The following is a 20,170-nucleotide window of genomic DNA, read 5'->3' as shown; positions in this document are numbered from 1 at the left end:
GAAAGTTATCGATGCTTCTACCCGGCTGTCTGTTGTCGCCGAACCTTGTGTTATCTGATTTCATCGCGTAACGCGAATGGTGTAGAACTTTGTGGAAGGCACGCGGGTCCGAACGATTAGTCTGGAATATTCGACGACTGCTCTATAAAAGCCGACGCACTTGACCCGCAGATCAGATTTTCGACGATCGCCGACCGTGTTCGCCGCTATCGTTGTGCTATAAGTGTAGCCTGTTTTGTGGGCACAGGTTCGCCCAATAAAAGTTATTTTGTATTTCACAGTATTGCTACTGTGTTCTTAACGTCACCACCAGGTGACAATATATATATATATATATATATAGGACATCACCTCGCGATCAGAATGGTCGTGGGGGACGATGTGTCTGGATGATGGACAATGATGGACGACTACGTGCCCTTCGCAGACGGCTTTCAAGAACAGCGTCCCGGAGCAGGCGCCCCCCTCCCCTCCCTACCCTTGCCTGGAGCCTAGCACGCGACGGAACACCGCACCCTTCCTGCCCGTTTTCCTCCCTTGCGTGCGCGAAATTGAACTGCGACATGCGGGCTCACATTCGCACATACAGCGCACGGCGAGCGGCACAACATTGTATTGCCCTTTCACTTTATATTGAACACCGAACAGACGGCGATGTCTATTTCGGCAAGCTCCTCATAACCTTTTCCTTTTGTATTTCCAGTATGAAATCTTGCAAGGGGCTCCTGTGCATAAATACTCTTATTTTTGTTGCCTCTTTCAATCAAAATTGTCACAGTTGTCTTTTACCTATGGCTCGTTCAGTAGTGCTAATTGTGCCTAGCAATTCTCAGCTTTATGTAAATAATGAATACTTTATGTAAATAATAAGCTTCAAAAAAATACCTCTAAAATCTGGTACTGATCACTCTCAATAAATACGAGTTGCATCTGTTATAAAATGTGAAAACGTTTATTTTGGTAATTTGCCGGTAATATGGTTTTGACGTGTTCAATGACCATGTCTCTTGCAGCACCTTCAGAAAAGACCTCTGTGCAGAACCAAGAATGACTCACCTGGATTTTGACGTGGTCGAAGAAACATTGGACATCGTATTGGATGCCACTTTTCGCCCTGGGGCCCACGTCACGGATTCTCTGCAGGAAATCCTCCGTATCCTGCCACATTTTCACCCACGATTTTGTGTTCTCCTTAATGAACTCCTGCAGTAGAGGTAAACTTTGGGCTTATGAAATGAAACTCGCCAACTTTGGACGTCCTCAGAGAGGCTGGATATGTGTTTTTGGTAAAGTGGCCTATAGAAAATGTGCCACTGCCACAGCTTTGCATTTGGAGCAGAAGTACATGGGTTGCTCCTGTTGCCCATACAGCTAAACCTGGCTGGCATTTGCGTATGATATACATATATCAGCCTATAGTATTATTGCGTATGATATATATATAGCCTATAGAAACTACCCCGTTTGCATTCGGAGAACTGCACGTGTAGCGCACACAGCTAAACCTAGCTGGAATTTGAGATTATATATGTATCCAGCCTCAGAGAGCCTGTATATATGTTTTTGGTAAATTGTCCTATAGAAACTGCGTCACTGTGGCTTGCAGATTTGCATTTGGAACAGAAGTTATAGGGGTGGCTCCTGTTGCCCATACAACTAAACCTTATTACGCAAATTCCAGCCAGGTTTAGGTGTACGGGGAACCGTACTAACTATATGTGCAGAAGAGGAACAGCAGCGTCCGCAGTCATTCCGCACATATATATGAGGAATGACTGTGGATGCTGCTGTTCTTTCTCTCAACAAATCGGTAGTGCTTGAGAAAACACACGGAAAGGCTCTTTGCACCAACTTGGCATGCCTTCTCGAGGTCCTCGGCACTTTTGATGATCCAATTCCGAAAAGCAGTACTCGGCCTTTGACGCCATCTGCATTATCAGCTCAATAGGGTGCGTTTCATGCATGAGCACACAACCTTCCGTGGCCTTCGCACGACCTTTATTAGCAATCAGTTAGCTCTACACTCCGTGAAAAGCACTTAAAAACTATGCACACAAGAGGTTTACAAGCAACCTAATGCTTTCAAATAATTGACTTTTTTTAGACGCTTCGCTGACGCCGAGTTCGCCTGCTTTAGCAACTATACGGAATAAACTTACTGGAAGCAAATTCCTCACATGAACACGGCGTCTTGTAGGTAGACATGAATGCGCCGCACGGGCCATCACATTTTCTTTTTTATTGCATTATTTTGCCATTTCGCTCGGGCCCAAACAAACGCGTTCAAGACTTTTTACCGGTTTACAGCATTCCCAATGAACACGCATCTTAAATATTTATCTTGCTTCCGATTCGCTTTTTCAACAATTCTGCACTTCTTGCAATCGTTTTTTTTTTATGTTTTGTGGTACTGAGCCCTCGATACGTATTATTACCACACCAAGTTAGGCACTCAGCCGCACCTTATGTAATACATTTAGGCCTAGAAATGGAAGCAACAGAAAACGGCAGCTAAAAAACTATACGTCACCTCGTTTCCTTCGAGCCATTCACCTTGTCCGCCAGTTCCTTGAACAATCCCCCTTTTAGAATTGGCAGGCCAAACGCTCCCAGCTTCGGTTTGACCTCGTCGTCGAGGTTCGGTGCGGATTCCTCACCGAGCTTTTGCAGGCCGCTGAACCTGGGTGCGCCGATACAATCGTCGATGAGGCCGAGCCAAGGACTCTTCTTATTTAGGAAAGTCACGCTGAAGTTCCTCGTAATGTCTTTCCCGAAAAGCTTGAAGGAGAGTCCATCATCCGAACATTTTCCAAACCACTCAAATATGCTTAGCAAAGCTGTCGGTGTGAACACTTTACTGAGCTCGGAGCTCAGATTTTCGTCTGGTTCAAAAGCTCCGATGTCCTCATCGCCATGAAGAGCATCAGGGTTGTGATGTGATGAAGGCACGAAGCATCCTGCCTTCTTGCGCATTAGTTGGGGAGCGCACGTCTGGTGATCTTTGATGTGGTGCTCAGTGGCGATGCCACACACAAGTTTCCAAGAAGTACTTCCATAATCTTCCTGCTGGTGGCGCGACATGGAATAGGCACCGTCTCCACGTCGTAGACTGCCTGCGTCGTGCAGGGCATACGTCATTGCCAAAAGAAAAAAAAAGGTGCGACAGCTCTACATAATGAAATTTCCTTTCCGCCCACTAAATGCCGGTGCTTCTATAGGGAAGTTAATTAGTTAGCTCCACCAAGTTTTTAATGTGGTGGTGGCGGAAACATGTGACGACCAGGTCGGTTATCAAAATCAGCCAGGAAAAAAAAGCTTGCAGAACAGCTTTCATGGCTAAGCCGATGGAACACGCCGCCGGATGGTGGTGTCGGTGATGCCGACCAAGCACACAGGAATAAGGTATCGCAGAGAGCATTGTCGCGTTGTCTTGGCAATTAATATTAAGCCCCTGCCAGGCGCGTGATGTGAGGATATTAACGTGTGCGCCGCAAAAGAACACACTGAGATGAGTGACGCTTGCCAAACACCATCGTCAATGGCCAAAATCTGATCCCTGGGTTAGCAGCGCGGCTTGTTATAAAGAACTCGTAGCCACGTTCTGGTGTATAATCGCCGGTGCTGGCGTGAATTTAGAAGAATTTAGAATAATTAGAAGAAATGTAGGCTGATTACTGCCAATTAAAATTACAATTACTTTATTGTATTTGCTTAGCTTTAGGATGTGCAGTGGGCCTGTGGAAATGTCTGCATATTCTTAAAACACTTTATTTTAATGATAAATTACTACAAAAGCCCATAAGAAGTGACTTAATTAGGACTACTGTATTCTGTGATATCTTTTCTTCCAAGTGATATCATAGAAATATAGATATATATTTGAAATCAACATTCTACAATATATCTGCACACAAAATTTAGGCAACACATGTTGAAAGCTACAAAAAAGTTTTCGTGACCCTCATCTCCCCTTAAGCTATGCACAGGGGCCGCCACCCTCGCGTTCCGAACATGAAACGATCGTCTAAACTCCGAAAACATGTCAAACGTGTGCGCACAATGCTTGTGAAAAATATTACCGGAAATCTGATAACAAGGTTGCCTATATGTACAAACGAAACTTACTTTCTGAGCTGTCGTCACTTTCTGTGCAGTCTTCACTTTCTGTGCAGTCTTCACTTTCTGCGCCGTCTTCACTTTCCGTGCCGTCTTCACTTTCCGTGCAGTCTTCACTTTCTGTGCCCTCTTCACTTTCTGTGCCCTCTTTACTTTCGGTGCCCTCTTTACTTTCGGTGCCCTCTTCACTTTCTGTGCCATCTTCACTTTCGGTGCAGTCTTCCATTTCTGTGCCGTCTTCTCTTTCAGTGTCATCTTTTTCCATGCCCTGTTCACTTTCCATGCCTTCTTCATGCAAAGCGGCTGAAATGTGGCCAGTGCCCTGGAACGAAATACACGGAAAGAGTGCACGTGACGCCCGGAATATATTTTCATACAACACAGTGTCTCACATGAAGTTAACTACTTGAAGTTGTAACAAGTACTCGAATAAGAGATTACTCTTGAGACTACTACTTGGCAGGACAATTTGTTTTCATGAGCTGATGAAGACATCACTTGCCAACAAACTCGGCTCCGGAAGCATCGTATCTTCGACCGTTGTTGACCAGTTTAGTTGAGCTATCACGCGGTATCTTGCGAAGCAACAGGCAACCCTCGATTGCCGCAACGTGTCCCTTAGGCTGGCCGTCCGCCCGACACAAACGCTTAGAAAATGCGAGAAAATAGCCCAAATGGCAAAAATTTTGTCTTGCCTGTAAATTTGTATCAGTCTGTACGCATCTTTCATAACCAAATTTTCGCCAAGCACTTGTGTAGCATGGAAACAGAGAGTAAACTCCCTTTGTTACGACATCTATTCTGGTCTTTCGAAAGGGTAATTCTTCGTGAACAAGCTTTCATTCCGCTGATTTGCCCATGAATAATATTGGTATCTGGTTACTTTGAGTTACACCTTCGTTTCAGGTCAGCATTTCCTTGCGTGACGGTCTTTTCCAGGTAACAAATTCAGACCGGACGTGCAGTAAAACCTTTCATTAGTAGCAGCTATGCACGTGTCACCGCTTATGTTGTATTTTAACGAGTTGTGCAGCATTCTGAAGACGTATAAGCTATATCTGCCAATTCAGGGCTCTATTTGCTACTGTCTGCCCCAGGACCACAACATTCGATGTGAATTAGCCAGCTTGAAGTTAGTTTCAGAGCACAGCAGATGGGCTAATTCATCCTGTTAGCATAGATATATCCTAGCTGTAAAGACAAGTATGCCGTATTAGGGAGGCTCCACGACCCTCATAGGAATTATATTCAGCAGCTGAAGAAAGCACACCCATCGAGCGAAAATATGATGTGTAGAGTATGCATAGAACATAGACAGTCGAACTGCTAGCCGCATTCTTTTAGTGTATGCCCTCACCTTCACCCTTCAATACCCCTTACGGACAGTGATCGTACTTATTTATCTCTTCAGTACCTGCATCGCCAATAAGGCATTAAAGCAGGGGTGATTTCATTCGAAATACAATAGTTTGTAGAAGGGTATTTACACGCTCAAAGCATGGTAAAAGCATGAACTGATGTAATTAACACAACATCAGGTGGAAGAAGATTCTGGGCGCGTGCTGTCTGGACAAAAAAAAAACAATACCGCAAGACGTCGCCTCTAAAAGCATTTCCCTTGACTTTCGAAGGGTGATCCTTTCTTAGAGATACATATGAAGGCGGTGTGATGTATTTCTCTCGACTAATGCTGCTATGGGAATGATATATGCTTTAAAAATTTCAAACGCAGGTTTCCCCTGCGAGTCTTCAGGTCCGGTCATTGAAGAGTACGTTTAGCTTCTGTCATGCTGAATTTTCTGCCATAGTTTCCTAGGACAAATCTGGCAGCCTTGTTTTGTACTTTTTCAAGTTTGTCAATTCCGAGGTGTAAGGGTCCCAACATACACATGCGCATTCGAGCGTTGATCATACATATGTGAAATACAATTGTTGTTTAAGACCTTTGGGTAGGGGACTGAAATTCCGCCTCGAAAAACCGAGCACCGGCGTCACTTTATTCGTCAAATAATTTATGTGCCTAGCCCATCGCATCTCCAAGGGTAAAAAACAGGTTAGCAGGTTAGCAAACCGGATGTGCGTCTGTTTAACCTTCCTGCATTTCCTGTCTTCTTTTTCTCTCTCTCTCCCCCTCTCTCCCTCCCTCTGTCTGTCTCTCGTACATCAGCGCATTTTTCCAGCTAAAGCGTTGCCTACAGAAGTCCTTTAGCAATTATTATGCGATGAAATGCCTTGTTCTATGGAGTTGATTTGGACCGAAGTGACGAAAAAATGCTTTCGGCTAAACCCTGCATAATATTCCGTCCGTTTCTCTTCAAGTCATGGAATGATAATTTGGGATTTAATTTCACTGATAATTCTCGGCAATCTCCCGGGGAATCTAAAAGACAACCTCGCAGAACTATTTCATTGCAACCATTTTTCGGAATAAATTGTGGTAGGGAAATATATTTGGATACAGGGTGAATATTGTTGCAGATGTTTCTATAGGCCGTGTATACCAATATCCAAATGCGATGGCTTTGTGACAGTAGCACTGCTCGGCTAAAAACAAGTTCGCGGGTTCGAGTGCCTTGCCGAAGTGTCGCACGCCTCTATGGGCAGCACGAAAAACTAGTGCCATGAGTCGGTTACGCGTTACTGAACTTCACCGTTAAAAATTTCTAGTCAGCCCTCCACAGGTATATCATAAAGGAATGCGTAGTTTAGGTACACTAAAGCGCCACAATTTGAATTTGATTGCGAAAGAATAACAGCTCTACTTAAACTAACTCCTTTCTGTGACGATTCCGATTCATCGCTTTTGAAGTATTGATGACTGAAAATGAAGGTGTGCGCTTTGCACCGTGTAATGCACTGGTAGTAGGTAATGAGCTGTAAGAAAAGCAAGGAAGTAAAAGGAAGGAATTACGGAAGGAAGTAAGGAAGTAAAAGTAAGGCAAAACAATGGTATAAAGGGTTGCTTATCATGCTATAGATGTATTTGTTCTCGATAAATTATAATGCTTCATTGGAGCTGAATGAAAGACAATTATACGCCCTGTGATGTTTTAGTGAAATAACTAAATTCCCTTTGGTGTTCACTTAAACGCTGGCCTAATTTTGCCACGCACACACTGTGGATTAAGAAAAAAAACTAGGACAACATTGTTATACTCAAAGGTTTTATAATTTTGGCATTGCTATAAATATAGTAATAAGTTGTTAGTGACAACAGTTATGCGAAACTCACAACAGTTGCGAAACTCACAACAGTGACAACAGTTATGCGAAAACGCCACACTGCGCAGTATTTCTTCAGAGAGAAGGGCAATAAAACATTAGGTTTCTCTATCAGTAAGGGCAAGTGACGGGCTCCTGTATTTCACGTCAGCCATTCATAGGCGCCGACATTGCTAGAGCAATATCTCAAGCAGAGTAATTTATTCAAGTATGCCTGCCACATTCATCCGAGTATATGTGCCCCCTTTCTTCTCCTGCACTACACATCTGCATCAAAAAATATTACGTCGTAAAAGTTATTCATAGCTATAGGCCATTCGCATAAAGAATACTGTTTTCTTTCATTCCATGCCACAAATATGAAATTATGTGATTCCTGCTGGTTTTGTGAATGAAAAATGGGCAAGGCTGGGGCAAGCGTCAGCTTTTGGAATGAACATTGAAAATAATTTTGAAATTGAGTGATAGAGCGCCGGAGATTCTCAAAATCTCGTTTTGCGTGGCGTTTGCTTTATTCTCAAAGAAGTACTGGTAGAAAAACTAGTGAGACAGACAAGACAGTTCGTTGTAACCAATCAAGTAAGATTTTCATCAACTGATTGGCTGTTCATTGAAAAACAAGTGAGAAGGGCGCAACACTGGTCAAGAATGAAAAGTGAAACCACTGGCGCTGTAACTGCCCACAAAGTCCGTAACAAGGACTAACTAGCAGCCAGAAACCAGCCATTCATAACCAGACTGAGGCACCCTATCCGTGCCAAGCATATCGATCGCACTGTCCCCTCGGATCATGCTCTTGCCACCGATGATACTGCAGGGCTACGCCGACCCTACGTGTAGTAAACCGCTGAAACGTGTCTATTGAAGCGACTCAATGTCGATGAGGCGTTCACTCAAGTCAATCTGGGGTGCATAAACAGATCGGTCTCCGTCAGAAAAGGGGGCGGAGTTATTCTTTAAGCGTCCCCCTAGTGCACATGTCCATATCTGCTGCTGGAATGCTAATTGGCTGGGCGGGGCTACACGTCAGGAGACAAGCGTTCCTGCCCAATCAGCAATTCTGGAGTAGATGAAATGGACATGTCCACTAGGTGGACACTTACACAATAGCCTCCTCCCCCCTGTTGACATTCTGTTAGCGTGCCCGCATTACCATACACATAGAAGGGAACTATTTAAGGAATCAACTTACTCGGCGTGCGGGACGGCGCGGAATTTGATTTACTCGTGTAGCGCGGCGTACGCCATAGCCTCTGGACGGTCGTCACCTGAGGGAACCACTCGAGCGCTTTTTCAAATGTTGCTCCCCTGATTCCCTTAGTATGCGCGCTTTCGCTGTGAGGTCATATGTGCTATTTTCTACCTTCATTTCTGTTCCTCTTGCCTGTCTGGGGATATATACCGATATTACCTTCCCTTTTTCTTTTCATTCTCGGGTCAGACTCCCACCATACTCGTTAGCTTCTAATAGCTTCTAGCGCTGCCTACTGGTTACCTAGATTGACATCCCGTAATCTACCGGTTGCCCGGCACTCAACACTCGCCGCATTTGTCCACATATTGACACTGGACAGAGAACTTCAGCTGTGCGCATGCATAGAGCATGCAATTTGTGAACCTACTGAAACGTTAACGACATAGTACTACTAAAGCCCGCGAGACAAGCCCAATTAATATTCAGGCCTAACTTCACTTTGAGCCCACCGCAATCAAACAGCTCATTTTGCCGCATTATCTAGTGCAGCGACAAATATTTCTACCTTTCCACTCTGTGACGAATGACAACCAGCGAAGCTGCTTTGGGATGACTATATTAGACAAGTATAATGATTTACATGGTTATTGCTATATTGATTAAATAAATACATATACACGTGACTTCGTGGTTATCTTTATTTTGTATCATTAGTTAGCACAGTGACCAGAGTGACTGTGGTCGCTCTGCTGCACAGCGACTGGTTGTACTGATTTCCTAGGCACGGTCTTCAACATCATCAGCCTGGTTACGCCCACTGCAGGGCAAAGGCATCTCCCATACTTTTCCAATAACCCCGATCATGTACTAATTGTTGCCATGCCGTCCTTGCAAACTTCTTGATCTCATCCGCCCCCCCCCAACTTTCTGCCACCCCCTGCTACGCTTCCCTTCAATGGCGGCCGGACAGGCCGCCATTGGAATATGAACTTGGCAACGTTTAACGCTAGAACGTTACCTAGAGAGGCGAGTCTACAAGTGCTATTGGAGGAATTAGAGGGCAGTAAATGAGATATAATTGGTCTCAGTGAAGTTAGGAGGCCAAAAGAAGCATATACAGTGCTAAAAAGCGGGCACGTCCTGTGATACCAGGGCTTAGCGGAGAGACAAGGACTAGGAGTCGGATTCCTGATTAGTAAGAATATTAGCTGGTAACATACAGGAATTCTATAGCATTAACGAGAGGGTGGCAGGTCTTGTTGTGAAACTTATTAAGTACAAAATGAAGGTTGTACAGGTCTACGCCCCTACATCCAGTCATGAGGACCAGGATGTCGAAAGCTTCTATGAAGACGTGGAATCGGCGATGGGTAGAGTGAAAACAAGATACACTATACTGATGGGCGACTTCAATGCCAAGGTAGGCAAGAAGCAGGCTGGAGACAAGGCAGTAGGGGAATATGGCATAGGCACTACGAATAGCAGGGGAGAGTTAATAATAGAGTTTGCGGAACAGAATAATATGCGGATAATGAATACCTTCTTCTGGAAGCGGGATAGCCGAAAATGGACGTGGAGGAGCCCGAACGGCGAGACTAGAAATGAAATAGACTTCATATTCTGCGCTAGCCCTGGCATCATACAAGATGTGGACGTGGTCAGCAAGGTGCGCTGCAGTGACCACAGGATGGTAAGAACTCGAATTAGCCTAGACCTGAGGAAGGAACGGAAGAAACTGGTACATAAGAAGGTGATCAATGAGCTAGCGGTAAGAGGGAAAATAGAGGAATCCCGGATAAAGCTACAGAACATGTATTCGGCTTTGACTCAGGAAGAGGACCTTAGTGTTGAAGCAATGAACGACAATCTTATGGGCATCATTAAGGAGTGCGCAATAGAAGTCAGTGGTAACTCCGTTAGAAGACCAGTAAACTATCACAGGAGACGAAAGATCTGATCAAGAAACGCCAATGTATGAAAGCCTCTAACCCTACAGCTAGAATAGAACTGGCAGAACTTTCGAAGTTAATCAACAAGCGTAAGACAGCTGACATAAGGAAGTATAATATGGATAGAATTGAGCATGCTCTCAGGAACGAAGGAAGCCTAAAAGCAGTGAAGAAGAAACTAGGAATTGGCAAGAATCAGATGTATGCGTTAAGATACAAAGCAGGGAATATCATTACTAATATGGATGAGATAGTTCAAGTGGCTGAGGAGTTCTATAGAGATTTATACAGTACCAGTGGCACCCACGACGATTATGGAAGAGAGAATAGCATGGAGGAATTCGAGATCCCACAGGTAACGCCGGAAGAAGTAAAGAAAGCCTTGGCAGCCATGCAAAGGGGGAAGGCAGCTGGGGAGAATCAAGTAACAGCAGATTTGTTGAAGGATGGTGGACAGATTGTTCTATAGAAACTGGCCACCCTGTATACGCAATGCCTCATGACCTCGACCGTACCGGAATCTTGGAAGAACGCTAACGTAATCCTAATCCATAAGAAAGGGGACGCCTAAAACTTGAAAAATTATAGACCGATCGGCTTACTGTCAGTTGCGTACAAACTATTTACTAAGGTAATGGCGAATAGAATCAGGAACACCTTAGACTTCTGTCAAGCAAAGGACCAGGCAAGATTCCGTAAAGGCTACTCAACAATAGACCATATTCACACTATCAATCAGGTGATAGAGAAATGTGCGGAATATAACCAGCCCTTATATATAGCTTTCATTATTTACGATAAAGCGTTTGATTCTGTCGAAACCTCAGCAGTCATGGAGGCATTACGGAATCAGGATGTAGACGAGCCATATGTAAAAATATTGAAAGATATCTATAGCGCATATCGTAGGAAGAGTCGCCACAAACGCTCTTACAAACTGATTTCATGAGCCCATCTATGAGTGTTCGTAAAAGCAGGTGAAACAAAGAAAATCGTTATGCTGAGCATGTTAGCAGAGTCGGTCAGCGAGTGGCAGCCGTTCTTAGGAACGAAAAGCTATACTTATTCATGTCTAAGTACACTTCGGTTTTTTGTTTTTTTGTGTTAGTGGTTATGTTGGAATATTAAATCCAATTGTCCTTAAAGCACATCTGGCCCCCGCTCTTCGGACCCTGTTCAAATTTGTACTCACATGTTTTCTCAGTATTTTCATTATAAAAACGCAAATGCCATAAGCGATTGGTCATCACTGAAGTTATTTTCTATCGTTGTTAGCAAAGTTATCGCTGTTACAAATGACCGGTGTGTAAACGCCGGCCAATCAGAAAATATTCTCACGCAAATGAAGTTTTGGGAATGCATCTAATGTTTTACTTCTAATGTTTTGGGAGCAACTAATGTTTTACTTTCTGCGGGTGTTCGCTTTTGTCAAAATTGTAGCTGTCATCAAGTTCTCACCTTTGCGCAGGGCGCGTTTATGGAATCCGACCCTTTGCAAAGGATACCGCCGATTCAACACATGTCTAATCAAGTTGGGCGCGCAATGTGAATTGTGTCGCACAATCTGCAATCTACGCGACTACCAGCGACTGCTCGAAAATGTATTCTCACGCATGCAAACACCACTGTCTTGGTAGTTAGATTTGCATCACCGCTGACCGTGTTGGTCAGGCTTCATGTAGTCATCATGCCAGTTCTGTTCCGAGTTCTGCACAGAAGTTCGCCCCATAAAGATGTTCTATTCTGTTTCCAGGTCTTCTCGCAGTGTTTCGAACTCTTCGCCATAGCTACTATCTGACCATAGATGGCTTGCATTGATGCCAGCGTGGCCGCCATCTTGGGATCCTAGCAGCGTAAATAAGAAACGCAGCAGAATGATAGTTGCGTCTTTCACCGAGTAACGTATAGATAACAGTGATAATCCGGTAGAAAGCGGTCCGCCCCAAATGACAAAAAATATCGCACCTGAGGTAATATGCTGCATTGACGTTACCGTTAGCATTCTGCTTGGGTTGCAGCATGGCGAAAAGATATATTAGGACATTCAATTTGACAGACATTGCTGCTGAAAATTTTAGGATTTGAACATGCCCCACAGGCATATTGAATATTACAGCAGAACAGACAAGCGCAAGGGACAGTAACTGATAGTAGAGATTGAAAGAGCTGATAGCACGTGACGGGTTGAGGGATATCTTGGTATGAGAAAGAGAGAGAAAGTGATAGTTTTCAAGGTGTCCATTCTGATAGCCTTTAATCGCAAGAACAATTCGTCATTAACTATGTGCCTTGGCGAGTTCGTAACAACGCTTACAAACTGCTTTTCTATAGGCGCATCTTTTCAGCGTGTACGGACTAGAACAAATCTCATGTAGCGTAATTTCCTCCCTCACGACACCGCTAGAACATTTCTGCGGTAAATCTGAGCGGCGCCGCCTAATTTCGTTCAATGGGAAAATCCGCTTTTGCTCGTATAGTCGCGATAACGAATTGTTTTTTTTTTTTCAGTGCCTACCGCAATGGCAACATTTTTATTTACGAATACGCAAGCATCACCAAGAACAAGGTAAGTGTTCGTTTAGCGAATCAGTGACACGCCACTGACACGCACGCATACGTTATTTATACGTTTCCGTGTCAAGTGCTCGTCTCAAGGTGCTTCCACAATACACCAGTCTGTAGCGGGAAGACAGTGAAGGCCGGCAAAACACAAAGACGCAGGTCCGTCTCTCGACACGTTCGTCTGTTTTCTCTGTCTTTCTCTCGCACTTCATACATCTAACATGTATTGCTGCAGTATGCCCCAACATTGACCTCAAAGTTTGCCCACGTTTACCTTCCGGAGTGTCATTCGAGAATAGGATGCCGCTTAATCCTTGATGCATTCCCACAAAGAGCTGCACCACCGGGCTGCCGGTAACTCCAGCAGGACTTGTTAGGTTGGCAGCCGGAACCTTTGTGAACACCGTTTTCTTCGAATCGCTGCAGCCTGGATAGAAGCGAAAAATTTTATCCATTTCTCCGTCCCTAGACTGTTCTTTTTTCTGGCACAGCAGCAAGATATCCCAGCTATCGCCACCGTCATAGCAATAATAACTCATACACAACGCACACAACGCCATCCTTGGCGATGCGCTGCGGGTTTCGGCCACCAGGGTGCGTCAACAGACGCCACCACTGCCGCAATGGTGGAAGCACTAATGACCAAAAGCATAACGTTCCCGACGGCGCAGTGGTTAGCAAGTCCACGCACCCGAATAAATACTGCCGCAGGGGCCCTGAGTTCGAAATGGTGATGTTGCGGTTGTTTTCTCACCGCAGAAGTCACTCATGTTCACTTTTTTCGCGGGACTGTCTGGTGTCAAAATGAAACAGAAACTCCATCGTCTCTTGACGTGGCAGGGCTCAGCGGGTCCACTTCAGGCAGAAATGATAGCGATTTATGACTGACTTGCCCCTGTCACGTGAAGTGATTGGTGTTGTAGTCTTCTGTTATAGTCGATTTTTCCTACGCAACAAAGAGTTAACCTATCTGAGAGGCATTCGTGATATTTTTTCTCGACTTGTAGGCTATGAAGGCTTAGCCAATGGTAACACAAATGAGATAACATATAGGCTCTAATTAGAACATGTTAGCTTGCGTCTTTAAAGAATTGAAACAGTCATGTGCACAACACTAGCACAGGAAAATATAAAAACTCCCAATCCTAATAGATGCGAAGATGCGAAATCAACGAGGACAAAGAAAAGTCGATCTGGGTGCGTACCTTCTTCAGTTTAGGATGAACATATGCTATAGCATACATTCATATACATTGATCGCATGCAAACCACACAGGCCCTTGTAGCGAGCACTCTACTTGCATATTATCGCTTGTCTCGCCATTCTCAGTGTTATCAACGCTCACCGTCAAGCTCAATCTCAAGTAAGATCCGAGTGCTTTAGTACGAGATTAAACACAAAAATTAAAAACAGGAGTACGACGAGAAGTCGCAAGTAGCGTGGAAACATCCTAATTAAATATGACAGTTTCGTTTCAAGAAGCATTGAAAGCGATACCGAGGTTCAGCGTAGCCCTCGAGCTACTAGTACGGTGTTCGAACAATACCCGGAGGCTGCCCAGCAGGCAACGACGCTCGAGACAACAACTGTAGCGTAGCCCGACGAGCACCCTGGCAAGATGCCATGCATGTCGAAACGATGACGCAAAAGGGTGCGTTCGGGCGGCAAACAAGAGGCGTACAACTTTCTGGAGCAGACGACTCATGGTGAGAGCGTGATAAAACTTGATGTCCACTGTACGTTACCAGTGTACGCACCACAGTGCATGCAGTACCCACACAGCAGCTCGGCAGGAGTAAAACATGATCGCTGTGCTGTAGAAGTATTTAACTGCCTGCCTAGTGGACGTGCCCATTTCGTCTTCTGCTGAAGTTCTGATTGGCTCGACTGGGCTACATGTTAGAAGGAAACAGGGGCCCTCAGCCATTGAGCACTTCAGCAGCAGACGAAATGGACATGTACTCAAATAGGCACTTACAGAAAAAATTTGCGGTGGATTAGCTCGGCTATGCCAGGGTATACGTAGCGAACGCTAAGGCATAGCATGGTTAGCCTTGGTTAACCTAGATTTGAAGTCCAGGTTAGTCTGGTTGTCTAGCTATGTTGCGGTGTTTAGCCAGTCGTTCGGTGCGCTTTTCGTCTGTTTCCTGTGCGATTCGTTTCCTCTTCATCTCGTTCTCATGTCGATTGCAGGCCTCCTCCTGCTTATCAGAATTGTCGCCGTCCATACTACCACCTCAACTGTGGTTACAGCGCACGCGAGCTCTCCTTTACAATCCTCCCACATGTTATCAGCCATTCTACGCAGCTGGCGAAGTATCGGAGCTGAACTCAACGACAAGGAACGTTGTGTGACGTCATGTGCCTCCTCAGAGCACTGTCATGGCAAAACTGACACACCAAAGACACCAAAATCGTGCCTTCCAAAGCGACCCCGTTGCACACGAGACGCTCGTGTGCTCGACGCTCATCCTGTCCATGTCCTGGCAGATGGCGGACGGGTTTTCAGCGAGAATCAGTTCATCGATCTTCGATTCATTCCTACACAATGATTCCCCATTATATTTAAGAGATTTGTAGCACACAAGAGCATCACCACGCAATCCAGCAGGATAGCATTTTCCGGATCGGCAACACTGAACCTTTTTCCTCTTTCAGGGCCCTCCCTGATGGCCTCACGGATTCACACAGGTTCTGTTTCAATGCATGCCGTTCTGGGCTCCTGTGTTCGCTGACACCTCAGCACAACTGTTGGCATTGCAAACAACACTGGAACTTCAAGCTCGTTGATTTATTGGTGTTGTTAAACAGACCTGAGTGGCACTGCTCTGTGGAAGACGCCATAACTAAGACGTACAAGTGAATTCTGGCAAACACTTCACCTACCGCTACGACCCTGGTTGAACAGTCGATGAACAAGATGGAACCAGGCTGAACACTCGATGAACTTGATGGGTGACGCATTTGATTATTCAGCCCAGAAATGGCACGGGTGGTTAAGTCGCAACTGTAGGTAAACTGTCAGAGCACCGCACGCATCGTCTGGATGTAGTTTTGGATCTTGCTTGCAGTAAACTGTCTACTCTTCCCATGTTAATTAAAACTGATTTATTCGCAATATATTTCAACCAAGGAACACGTCTAAAAGGAAAAAACTGCATTTTCGTATGTACATTATTTGGCTTCATTGCCTCTCTGCTGGCAAAGGTGGTATTCTAATAGCGTTACGGTATACGAAAGCAATAACCTAAAGGTGTTATTACACGTAAAAGCTGCAAAACGTGCTTACCTTGGATCCGTTGATCAATTGCCTTTGAGAACTCGTCGATGTTCGTCCCGGCTATTAAAGCCAAGTCCTGTAAATACAAGCGGCAGTGAAGCCACGGGAATTAAAATACCGAACACGATACTTTGAACAAAGAAATGATGTAATGACCCCACATAAACATGCCAATGTAAACACGATCTTTCTTCATAGAAAAAATGATGTGCAACTATCTTTTTGCGCCTTGCGCCTAACTCTTGCGCCGCCACAACGGTATATATTTCTCTTTTATTCGTTGACTGGTACAGAACGTACCTGGTAGCTCAACACATAATAACAACTAATCTACACCATCTGGGCTAGAATTAGGTTTTCAGAGATTTCGCGATGGCTCTGCGGCAATCAATCGACTGTGAAATATCAACCCCGGTTACTATTATTACGTCACTGAAACGGAACTCGACATCTACGAATGTTGGCGTTGCTTTTGAAGAAAAGGCACGCATAGCACGCCCGTTTCCTCCCTGTTGTAAAAACACGCTTACCTGTGACGGCTTCGTTAAGATAGCTGGTAAGTTCTTGGCTAAGTATTGCTCCTGCTCCATCGCGGCGTCCACTGCCATGGATGCGTGCCGCACCGTAGACAGCGCTCCGAGACATCATCCTGAGTAAATAAAAATATAACAAGAAATTAGTTTGGCACGTTTCAAGAGAATTAAGTGGTAATGACTAGCCATACGTTGAAGGAGCTAAGCAATCTATATTTCTAGCTGTTACCGGATGTCTTATGTGCCAAGTAACACAGGTAATGGCATCCGCGAACCTTTTCAAAACGTAATAGTCAGGCGAATATTCTCTTCGTATATCCTCTCAGAGAATATGACACACTAACACGATGGCCCTGCGCCGCCGTTCTCGCTCTTGTGAAGGCAGCCAATTTTGTACGCAAACCTAAGGGTCGCTGTGGTAAAGGTTCTTGCTTTTTATGAAATATTAGCGTTTAGTTTCTTTGCGACAACAACTAAGAGCAGGTGACTGGACTTCAATTCCAGTTGTAGGGTTTGGAATTTGTTGTATTTGTCTTCTTTTTCTAAGAAAGCCGATAACGAACGCCCTGTTCGTCTTCAGCTAACCTCCACTCATCTTGTCTCCCGTCAAAGAAACAAGAAAAACGAGACTTTATTCACTGTCGCCACGGGTGCTACAAACCGCACCCCTCCGGCCACGTTCCGTAGAGAGATGAAAGAGCAAACATCAGGCTACTCCGAACCGCTCGCCAATCAGCGCGGAATTCGGCATCCCAGACTCAAAGCACGCTGGTGTCTGTCGGTGCACTTCCGAGGGGGGGGGTAACCACCTCGCGAGAAATGAGAATGCCTCAGCGGACGAATGTGAACGTCAGGTGCCTTAGCAAAATAACAACTTGTACTTGACAAGTTCATAGACGCCGTCCGCTGCGAGAGCATGCTTGCTGCTTTAGCAGTGAAGGAAATTCCCGGCCATACAAATTGAAGTAGGTAGACGCTATTTCTCTCCGAAGTTTCTCTCCCTTGCCCCAATCTCGGAGACGTACGTCGAATGTGTGCGCATGTTTACATTTAGCGAGTTATTCGGCACTTCAGTCAATATTCGACGGAACACTTGCGAACATACATATCTTCATTCAAAATATCTGGACCCGAAATAAATTTTTTTTCTAGCACACACGCTATTGCACCCAACTTACGTAAGGCATACAGCCAGTATCCAAAGCGAGAATGTTGTCTTGCCAATGGAGTCTTGGGGTTGGTGAAACTGCTTTCTTTCCCTTCTGGCCGGTCTTTGCAGCGCTTTCGAAGTACCGCCAGTCCAGCAAGCGGAACAGCCACGGTGAGTAACAGGGCGAACACGGTGAAGACAACTGGCCCCGGCGACTGGAGCACCAGTGGGAACAGCTGGACAGGAAGTGCAGCGAACACATGCAAGCAGTCATGAGCAAAAGTCTCGCTCCTGTGTAGAACAAATGCATTCGCGCTCCATAAAGTAGTATACTGTTTTATGGGGTGAACCGTAAGCCTTGCTCTCACAGGGAAGAAAAGTCATTTGCTCAGTGAGTGGGAAGATAGCCTGGAAGTGTTTGATTGCGAATGGAATGTAGCATGCTACAACACTGTACAAGCACGTAAAGCCCCGCACTCTTGTTCCACGATCGGCCAGTTATAAACAAAGGAACAATTTCTTACAAGCTTGCTAACTGTTGCTGTCCGTAAGCGGCCTGCATATTCTCTGCTGACCAAGCTGGCGCCGGGTGTGCGGACTTGATGATATTGCACACGCGTGTCCTATCGTGCTCGAAAAAGCTCACTTCTTCCCAGGCTCCAATCAGAATGAAAAAAAGAAGTGAGGCGTGCAGACAGGACACAAGAGTAGAGAAGTGGACAACACGAACGCCGGCGTTCGTGTTGTCCACTTCTCTACTCTTGTGTCCTGTCTGCACGCCTCACTTTTTTGCATAATGGATCCAACTAGCTCATCTTTCTGTAGTTCTAAGCTCCAATCAGAATCGCGCTTTGTGCAGAATATTATGCTCCAAGGCCGGTATCTGTTTCGGCCGGGAATGGGGGCGATGTATTACCGCACGTCATAGCAACATCGGCTTATTATATAAGCATTGTTCTAAAGTCTGATGCTCCGCTACTTGCCAAACAGTTCAACTTTATTTGGTAAAGAAAGGCAAGCACACTGAGAGCTCAACCAAGCACAAGGCTGGCAGTCTGGCTGGGTGAATGTTTCCGGTTCGACAACAAAGTTAAATTCTGGGTTTTGACGTGCCAAAACCACGATCAATTTACGAGGTGCGCCGTAGTGAAACACTGCGGGTTAATTTCGACCACCTGTGCTTTTTTTAACGCGGGCCCAATGCACGTTACACGGAAATTCTTGCATTTCGTTCACATCGGAATGCGGCCGCCGATGCCGGGATTCGTTCCCACGACCTCGTGCGTAGCAGCGTAACGCCATAGGCACTTAGCAACCACGGCGCGTATTATGCAGTTCTATAACATCGCGAGTACAAGATTTGTTTCAAATGCGAAGATTTATGTCTGGGGGAAATGCAGGATCTGTTCCTTACAGCTTCGTAAAACTTCCGTGGGGCTGTCAACATTTAATTTCACAGAAGATGCTTCAGTTAATGCGGTACTCACAAGGTCTGGTGTAATGCTTCCTTCTTCCTTGATGCCTGCGAAATCGGAGAGAGAAAGAGAGAGACGGGGAGAGAGAGAGAGAGAGCAAAGACGGCCAGCTCTAAAGAAAATCAAAAGCGGGCGAACACGTAATGTTGACGGAAAGAGAATTTCGGCACATGGACTTGACTTCTCCATGGCACAAGTTACTCCCTTTAGTAACGTCTACATTTACAGGTAGCTCACTCTCCCCCACATTATATGGGAGAGGAGGAGTATAGGATACGGCAGTCACTGCAGCATACGGCAAAGAGAATGACGGTTAAAGCTTGCACCGTCACAAGACACTAAGTAATTGACACTCTCATTCGAATCCGGTGTCATTTCAAATTTCTTTTTTTTTCTCTGACGAAAGGTCGTGGGTCCGAGTGCCTTAATTGCGCCTTAACTAACTTCGCCTTACTTAACATCAAATGTCATGGGTACGACTCCTACCAAAAGTTGAGGGTTTGAGATTAACTGTCAAAGGGGGGGGGGGGGGAGGGGGCGCTGCTCTGAAACAGGTTATTTACGCTCTCGAGGTTCCTTGTGGGCGTCAAAGGAGCAGGCGGATTGTCTCGTTTAGCGATGTTCACATGCTGTCGTCTTCTCTTTCATACTAATAGCCACAGTATGGATGAAGCTCAGGGCGCAGAG

General features: G+C 45.3%; 1 protein-coding gene across 8 annotated transcripts in view; it reads right to left on the bottom strand.

The window, feature by feature from the left end:
* LOC139048864 (uncharacterized) overlaps positions 1–20,170 on the bottom strand; it is a 99,650-nt gene that overhangs the window by 24,569 nt on the left and 54,911 nt on the right. For 2 of the 8 annotated variants that reach the window (XR_011508004.1, XR_011508005.1), the window contains exons 1-5: positions 16,335–16,405; positions 13,319–13,471; positions 4,126–4,438; positions 2,531–3,113; positions 1,057–1,158 (exon numbers count right to left, since the gene is read on the bottom strand). The exons of 3 other annotated variants lie outside the window; for them this stretch is intronic. Coding sequence is in view for 2 of the 5 variants with exons in the window: in XM_070523749.1 (XP_070379850.1) it covers positions 16,970–16,974; positions 18,037–18,244 (213 nt within the window). In the remaining 3 variants the exon portion in view is untranslated. Of the gene's footprint in view, positions 1–1,056; positions 1,204–2,530; positions 3,114–4,125; positions 4,439–13,318; positions 13,472–16,334; positions 16,406–16,854; positions 16,975–18,036; positions 18,245–19,495; positions 19,531–20,170 lie in introns of those variants that run through there. 3 more of the 8 variants (XR_011508006.1, XM_070523751.1, XM_070523749.1) reach the window with 3 other exon arrangements.

This window comes from Dermacentor albipictus, chromosome 8, assembly GCF_038994185.2.
Source record: "Dermacentor albipictus isolate Rhodes 1998 colony chromosome 8, USDA_Dalb.pri_finalv2, whole genome shotgun sequence".
Taxonomy (NCBI): Eukaryota; Metazoa; Arthropoda; class Arachnida; order Ixodida; family Ixodidae; genus Dermacentor; species Dermacentor albipictus.
This window is presented reverse-complemented; position numbering and strand designations above follow the sequence as displayed.